The 8,677-nt window shown below is 43.5% G+C and overlaps 1 protein-coding gene across 2 annotated transcripts in view; it reads left to right on the forward strand.

Moving 5' to 3' along the window:
- The window catches only part of RASGRF2 (Ras protein specific guanine nucleotide releasing factor 2), a 257,096-nt gene extending 251,442 nt beyond the window's left edge, over positions 1–5,654 (forward strand). For both annotated transcript variants that reach the window (XM_061424294.1, XM_061424295.1), the window contains exon 27: positions 1,057–5,654. In XM_061424294.1, the coding sequence (XP_061280278.1) occupies positions 1,057–1,149 (93 nt within the window). In that variant the 3' untranslated portion in view covers positions 1,150–5,654. The remainder of the gene's footprint in view (positions 1–1,056) is intronic.
- The last annotated feature ends 3,023 nt before the right edge of the window (positions 5,655–8,677 follow it).

The following is an 8,677-nucleotide window of genomic DNA, read 5'->3' on the forward strand; positions in this document are numbered from 1 at the left end:
AGTGAGACACTCCACAACACAGATGCGTCCAGCACATTATGCAGAGTAGAAGAAACCAGACACAGACGAGTACCTACTGTGTGAGTCCACTCACATGAAGTTCTAGAGCAGACAGGCCTAACACGTGGTGACAGAAATCAGAGCAGCGATCGCTTCTGGCAGTAGGTTAACGGGGAAGCTGCGTGAAGGAACTTTCTGGGGTGATGAAATTATCCTCTAGCACGCTACCTGTGTAGCTTGATTGTTATTGTTTAGTCGCTAAGTCGTGTCCAACTCTTTGCAACCTCATGGACTGTATCCCTCCAGGCTCCTCCGTCCATGGGATTTCCCAAGGAAAAATACTGGAGTGGGTTGCTATTTCCTTCTCCAGATATATAAGTCACATGGGCATTTACTTTTGTCAAAACTAATGAAAGTATTTAATTTTACTTATATCTGCTATCTCTCTGTAAAAATAAAGAGATATTTTTATGGTGCTAACCCCTGTTCTAACCTGTTCATTTCCATGTCCTTTCATTTCATTTCTGGTGTGGAACCATTCATGTGTGAGGACTAGGGAGTATGCTAACAAGGACTTCACCGTAACTTTGTGTCATAGTGAAATATTGATGGCAACCCATCAATATGAGATCATTAAATAAACTCTGATATATCACACTTGTAATACAGCACAGCAGTGAGAGCTCTTTGTATGACATGAGGAGCACTCCACAACTTCTAGTCTGATGAAAGCAGAATAAAATATACCCTTATGATACCATGTATTAGAGGAAAAATGATTTCTGTAAGTACCTGGTAATGTCTGGAAAGATACTGAAAAATATCTGGGAGAATATAAGCCAACTGATAACAGTGGTGCTTCTTGAGGGCAGTGCCTAGGGTAGGGAGTTAAGAGGGGAACAGAATATACAGTCAGAATATATTCCTAATGTATTTTAGTTACATAAAGTATTTCAGTGCTTGGGAGAAAATGTTGAATTGTGTCAGGCTCCATTCAGAAAATGTACATCTGGTGTTGTGAAGGAACTCAAAGCGGGTTTCTTCTTTCTTCTCCAGGTCACTCAGTACTTGCTTGACAAAGCCCTCATCATAGATGAAGATACGCTGTATGAGCTGTCACTAAAAATTGAACCTCGGCTCCCTGCTTGACGATCCGACCTTGCCCCGCGTCCGTGGAATTTTCATGGAAAGCAGAGTGGACAGAACTGTGCATGCCATGCCTCCCGCAGTGCTGAGAGGACAGGGGGATAGAGACAAAGCCAGTCTCCTCTGTTCCCCAAAGATGATGGAGCCAAACCAGAATTCTGTCCCCAGCCAGGGAAGCCCAGCTGGTTGGGATCAAGGATAGATGCTTCAGACTTGGGTGGGAAGCTGAAGAGAGTGGTGTTTGGTAAACTGAGGGCACATTTGCATGAGGGAGTATAAACTGGGAGGTGCTGGTAGCCACTTTAAAGAAGCAGGTTAAGAAGGGAAATTTCAAATTCTGCCCCGTGTTCTGTTAAGAACTCAGGGACAAAGGTCCATGAAAAGGCTTGTGATGTTTCACTGGCACTTAACTGGCCTGGGGCACCTCCCAGTTTTCTCCTAGGATTTAACTGCTTCTCTTACATTTCCTTTGTTACAGGCTTCCAGAAGAGCCGAGGCTGTCTCTGTAGGGATGGGCCGACACATAAGCAATTTCAGTCCTCAGCATGTGCATGGTTCTCAGTGCATCATAAATATTTATATTGGAGGAATGGCATGTTCTGAAACTGCTCTTTCAGTCTTTAGGCAACAGGACAGGAAAGACATGTTGAAAGTCAAATGGATTTGTATGTAACATTTCCATAATTTAAAACCCAATCGTTGTGCCCCCAGAGTCCAGCCACGTGGGGGACTTCTTCCTGAGGCTGTGCAGTTCAGGAAGTCGATGCCATTGGAGAGGCAGGTGCAGGCTTTGCAGAAAGATGCCCACGTGCCTCACGAACAAAACTGTGGAATACAACAGAAGGCCACCGAGGGGAAGAGTGGGTTTCAGTGCTAAGTGAAAAGATATACTTAAAAATTGTCTCTGCGCCTTTCTGTGCTTCTTTTCATCCCCCCCACCCCCTTGGTTACGTGGGAATCTGTTCTGATTTACACGAACCATGTTTCGGCTCACTATGAACATTACTTGTTTGTTTTTTAAAGTTGTCTAGTGCAGTGGCCCCCAAGCTTTTTGGCACCAGGGAGCGGTTTCATGGAAGACAATTTTTCCACAGGGTGGGGCAGAGGGAGGGGACTTGGTTTCAGATTGATTACGTGCATTACATTTATCATGCACTTTATTTCTATTGTTACCACATCAGCCCCACCAAAGATCATCAGGCGTTAGACCTTGGAGGCTGGGGACCCCTGATTTAGTGAGATTTTCTTTTTAAAACCCACCCTTCCATGTGCTATTAGTAGACAGTTCTTCTCCAGTCATCTTTGTTTTTAAATTTTGAGGCATTTCTGAGTGAAAATATATGGGAAAATGGGAAAATATATGGGAAATGGGCCCAAGCACTCATGAGCTCTTGTGTCAGAAAACCAAATGCAGGGGTTCGTCCTCCTACCCTAGGCTGGGAAAGCGACTGTGATTTCCCCAGGATTGTTGGTTATTAAAGAAATAGGGCTAGCTCATGTTCTCGTGTTTACCTCCCTCTTCTCTTCTCAGGGAGACCTCTGCTTTCAAAGAAGAGAAAAGATATTGTTACCTGAGCCTATTGCATCTGGCATTATTTCTTAGAGGCATGAAGCATATTAATGCTGACATTGAAAAAAAAATTGATCTTTTTGGCTGCTTTCTCTCTTTGCACTTTAATTATGTTGTTAGAGCTGACAGCTGACTAATAAATTCAACTTACTGGCTCATAAGACCCAGTGGAATTGATAATGTCCCACAGAGGTGAATGTACATTTTTCCTGCATGGTAAGGGCCATCTCTGTACATAACTATATAGTGAAATATCAAGTAAGTAAAAGAAAATATTTATAATATTTGAAGACCATTCCAAAAATATTTTCAATAGCTCATATTAGCTAACAGGATAGCGCTGAACTCAAGGAGGGTGACTTATGGATGCTTAATTTTTTTCTTTCTTTCTTTTTTATTTTTTAAAGTTGCTTGTTTTTTCTCTTTAGTTTCAAATAAAAAGTTGATGCATCTGGATGCATGATAAGAAGCATGAGTTCTTTGGATCCTAACAGTGCATAACTTACCATTTATTTCTCAGTGTTCAGAAACAAAGTTTGAACTAATATATGTCAGTTGCACCAAGCACCTCAAAGTCTTGCAAAAGAATAAAAAAGTAAAGGTTAACTTTCTTGGTGCAAAGACACAGTTTTGAAAGTGAACTAAAACCGGGACAGATCAGTGAAAAGACCACACAGATAGCAGTTTCAGGCAGAGCAACACGTGGAAATGTTGATATATCAGACTCTGGCCTTAAGAGTCTCCAGAGTCTTCCAGAAGGGAGGGTGTGGGTCTGTGGGCCCCGTCCCTGGAAGTTTGGACCCTTAATTCTCTGACCCAGTGGTTCTAGAGGCACTGCAGCCGTTTTTATTAGAGAAAAACAGAAACTTGAGGAATTTCCAAATGCTCCTTCCCTTTTGGCATACAGGTTTTCCTCAGCCAGTGACAAAGCCGGCAGGCCTATTTCCCGCAGAATGTTGGAAGAGCGCCCCCTGGCGGTCAACTGTGGGCACTGTCCGCCGTCTCTGCTGACCTTTAAGTATTTTTTTTTGCTAGTTACACACCTCTCCTGCTTCCTAGAGTGTGAAGCCTTTCCACCTCCAAGGGAGTTACTTTTGATGACCTGCACCATTTCTGGGCCAGCTGGGAGAGGAAAGCGCATTTTTAAAAAGCTCAATTTGGTCACATTTAAAAGCCCCAAGAGCAATTTGTGGTTTCCTTTTGATTTTTTAAAGCACCCATCCTCTTCTGCCTTGCAAGCTCTGTGTGACGGTTGGAATGAGCGCTCCTGGCTGGGTCTGCTTGTATTCTATTACACGAGACCCATTTCTATGAGTAGATGGGAGGTCAGCCTCTAACAGCCAAATAAGAAACACCTGTATTCTTGCAAAATTAACCTAGAAAATCAGAAGTAAAATCCAAGTTCATGCTTTCAGATGAATACTCACATTTTGTACAGTCAATGAAATTATCTTGGGGATTTTAGGGGGTGCCTTTGGTGATTAACTCAGACATCCAGTTTTGCTACAAGGACAAGTCTCTTATTTAAGGCAATATATTATGTGACTGATTCAGGCATGAAGTAGAATGTTGTCAATTTTCCTTAGTGTTTCTCTGAAGGAATTTAAAGAGGGAAATTCAAACTTACTGTTGCAGTATTTTCAACTGACTGTCACACCGAGTCCCTATTACTGTTTGTTAAATTTCAGTACAGATGTTGAATAACTTGGCAGAGAAAAATCCATGACATTCCAGTTTGGAGTGTGTGTGATAATGGACCCACATCTCTTTTTTTCTCACAGTGTTGTAACAGACAGGACCTAGGGTCAGCAATGATTGGACCATTTTCAAATCCTTAACTAAAGAGTAACACAATAGGAGGGTTGTTCCCAATAGAATTGAGTTTTGTTTTAAAATAGAGGATTTCATTTAGCTTTTCTTTTCAAAGGTTGATCTTATGCCCCCTGGAAGGGGTGGGGGGGAGACTCTCCCTTCATTTTAAACCATAAGATTTTTTTAAAACCAGCCTGTGAAGTTTATTATTTTTTCTGCTATTGAAATGGTATAAAAGGTAATATTTATGGCTAAACAATAGAGCTATGCTAATATCCACAGCCAGAAGGAATAAGTGAATAAGATTCATTTTCACTTCAGAAAGACAACAGATTGTAGCTTTAAATAATGACTTGATTACTGACACCACTATGTGAATCCTGGTAATAAGACTTGAATCAATGAAATTTAATCAAAGTGTCTTTTCTTGGTATCTGTTAGTGACTTAAAATTAAGGCAGGGAGGAACTAAAGTAGAAAACAACCATCTTGTAGGTATAAATACATGAAAGATCAGAAAACTATTCATCTTGGCTACCATACCACATGATGTTAACATCAGGGTTGATTTGATTGTACTTGATTGCATTTGCTCAAGAAAAATAATAGTTCTACTAAATGATGTTGAACCACTGTCTTGTTAGACCACCATTAATTCTTCTCTGGAAAGGCAGTTGTGAAAGAGCACTGGACTAGGCATCGTAGCCCTAGACTCAGATCTACCCAGCTAAAGCTGGGAAACCTTAGGCCAGTGCTGAACCTCTCTGATCCTCAGTTTCCTCATCTGTGAAATGGAGTTGACAGTGATGCCTGTGCTGCCTACCTCACAGGACTGTCATGAGGACAAAGTGGATCCGACTGTAAAGTGCTGTCCAAATGTGAGGTAATTTGATTACCATCCTCATCTCTCTTTTGCAGAGCATTTAAGTGTGTTTGTTATTTGTGTGTGTGATGGACAAACCCATGTATTACTTGGAGAACTATATTGTTTGTGTCCAGTTACTTTGCACATCTGCTGACATCTCTGACTCCGACAGGGGTTTGTGCTGTGGCCTAACACTTGCCAGGTGAGGTGTGGGTTACTCCTGTATGCAAATTAAACTTTGCCTTTCTCAAATTCTCCAAAATCTCCTTAGTCTCTTCATTTGATTGTTTCAGCATTTTTCTATATTGTCTTCTTCATAGCTGTGGGCTCCTTCAGATATTCTTTTACTTCTAAAGTTCAGGGAGGAAGAGGTTTAGAAGAAACCATGTTGCAGGTACTAAAATATCACAGAATTTGAAGGACCTCAGGCTTCCTAAGTAGCACTCATGGTGAAGAATCCGCCTGCCCATGCAGGAGACTCAAGAGACACAGGTTCGATCCCTGCGTCTGGAAGATCCCCTGGAGGAGGAAATGGCAACTGACTCCAGGATTCTTGGTTGAAAAATTCCATGGACAGAGGAGCTTGGGCTAAAGCTTGGACAGTGGGCCAAAGTCCATGAGGTCTCAAAGAGTCGGACACAACTGAGTATGCACGCAAAGATGACATTAAAGGTCTTCTAGCCTCACTGTCTTTCTGGGGTTTACAGCTTTCCCATGCCATCACCAGCCCAGGCTTAATTACCTCCAGGCACACAGAACTCATTACTCTCCAATCAGCTCTGTTCACCCAATGGCAGCTCATGAACAGGCTGTGGAGAGAAGAGCTACTGAGGTTAGAGGTGGAGGTCTGAGGCTGTGTTCCTCATCTAAAATGAAAGCCTCATATCTGCCCCTAGAATTACTGCAGTGGATCCATGGAATAATATATATGAAAATACTTCACTTTTGTCCTGTAGATGAAGTTGTCCTAATGTTTAGAGCTCAAGGAAACATGACGCTGCTGTTGAGTCCAAGAGAAAACTGAGAAAAGGGAGAATGTGGGTCCCTTCTGTCTCGTTGGCTTCCTTTTCCACTTCTGAAATGAGCAATCAGCCTGGTAGGGATTTGAGAACCCAGGTTCCTTTCATTTTGTTACTTGGCCGTTCCTCATGGCGTTGACCTTGCCTGCTGGTCAAATCTGGGTCCTGTTATTAATACATCCAGGCTCTAGCCAGATTCAGGAACAGAAAAGAGAATAAGCCCACAACAGGAGGTTTCCTTTATAGCAAGTGATAGGGCACTTACACGCTTCGCTTCTGTTCCCATCCCTGTGACATGAGCTAGCCATGTGAACACCTGGCCACTAGGTATGGAAAGAGCCCCTGAACTTTGAAGGGAATTGGAGAAGATGAGAAGGGAGTATGTGGCCTATGACAGAGATCATAATTTGAAGAATTTTCAGAAATCTGGGATTTCTGTTTTGTTATCTATGGAGGTAGTCACTTCATCACCCCACCTTTATCATAAGTATGAGGATAACTAGGCCCTCAAAAAAAGGGTGCCACACATTTTTCTCAAAAGTAGCCCAACTTCTCTTCTGACATTACTAACGTAAAATTACACTATAAAAGATGAGGAGTTGAGGTAAGGCATGGGGTGGGTGAAAGTGAAAGTGAAGCCGCTTAGTCGTGTCCGACTCTTTGTGACCCCATGGACTATAGCCTACCAGGCTCCCTGGTCCATGGGATTCTCCAGGCAAGAATACTGGAGTGGGTTGCCATTTCCTTCTCCAGGGAATCTTCACAACATAGGGATTGAACCCATGTCTCCTGTGTCTCCCGTATTACAGGTGGTTTCTGTACTGCTGAGCCACCTTGGAAGTCCATGGGGTGGGTAGGTGGAGGCTGCTTCTGCTGCTGCTAAGTCACGTCAGTCGTGTCCGACTCTGTGTGACCCCATAGACGGCAGCCCACAGGCTCCCCCATCCCTGGGATTCTCCAGGCAAGAGTACTGGAGTTGGGTGCCATTGCCTTCTCCGTGGAGGCTAAATGTCTACTAATAAGGAACTGGAAGAAAAAGAAAGAGCAGTTTCTCATTGTAACCACCATCTTTTAAATTCTATATCTCCATGCTTTTCAAAAGCCTCCCCGTTCTCTGCGTCTGGGATCTGGGCTATTTCAGGCTCACTGGATTTATTTCACCTGGTGCCTGAACTGCCATGAAACAGTTTGGTCAGCCCCACAGACCTCTAACTTTCTGCCTGTTCTGCCAGGGGAGCAGGAGGGACTATGGTCTGTTAGGACAAAATGTGCAAACTTGGAGCTCTGACTCTTTACAGGATCATGCAATTAGTTTGGTGGGTCCCCATCTGCAAATGTTCAATGAGATAACACAGGAGAACCTAGAAAATATCTGAGCATATCATATCACATGCAAAAAGGGTAAGTATCACTTGTATGCTAGGTTATAATGATAGCATATATGTTAACTGAGGCCAATACACAGTAAAGTGCTTGAATCTTAAGTGTACAGCTTGAGGAATTTTTACACGTGTGTACACTCATACAACCACCCCTAAATCAAGAACCCTTCCAGCCCCAGAAGGCCCTCTGAGGCACTCTCCCAGTCCGTACCCCCATGCAAAGGTAAAATATTTTTTTTTCTTTGGGTCATATTTAAAAGAGGTGGAGGCTCTGAAAGAGAACCACTCTAGGTGGGCTCCATGCCCTGCTCCATCATCCCCTCCTCGCATGGCTTGGGTCCTGAGAAGGAAGGGAAAGGAATCAGCTGGTGATGTGCACCTGGACATAGAAGCTGGGTACGTGACCGTCACCAGAGGCCTGGTCAGCTCCCTCTGAAATGCAGGCTGTGCTCCAAAGTCCTGGTGGGTCAATGCTATTTACAGTCAACCTCTCCGGTTTGCAGTGGATGTTCCAAGGAGGGCTATTTTTAAGCAGGTTGATGGCCTGCAGGACCTTCTGGTAGTAAATTAAGCTGCTGTGGATACAAAGTATATCGTCTAGCAATCTACTTCAGACGACCTGATCTAGAAGAGAAGGGTGATTGCCCCTGATTCCAGCCCCCAGATAACTAGTTGGAAGGAGATGCCCTGGTTTCTGGTTCAGAATGTGATTAGAAACTGAGGGAGCTTTAGACGTCTTTCTCAGCTTGGAGGGGAAAGGGGAGGGTCCCGGAGAGTAGGGACCATTCTCCACAGCTAACCAGAAACCCAGGGATGGGCTCCTGAGGGAAGATAGAAACAAATTCCCAAATAGGTGCAGCAATTTTCCCGCGGTCCTCCCACTC

The sequence above is a fragment of the Bos javanicus genome, chromosome 7 (genome assembly GCF_032452875.1).
Source record: "Bos javanicus breed banteng chromosome 7, ARS-OSU_banteng_1.0, whole genome shotgun sequence".
Classification (NCBI taxonomy): domain Eukaryota; kingdom Metazoa; phylum Chordata; class Mammalia; order Artiodactyla; family Bovidae; genus Bos; species Bos javanicus.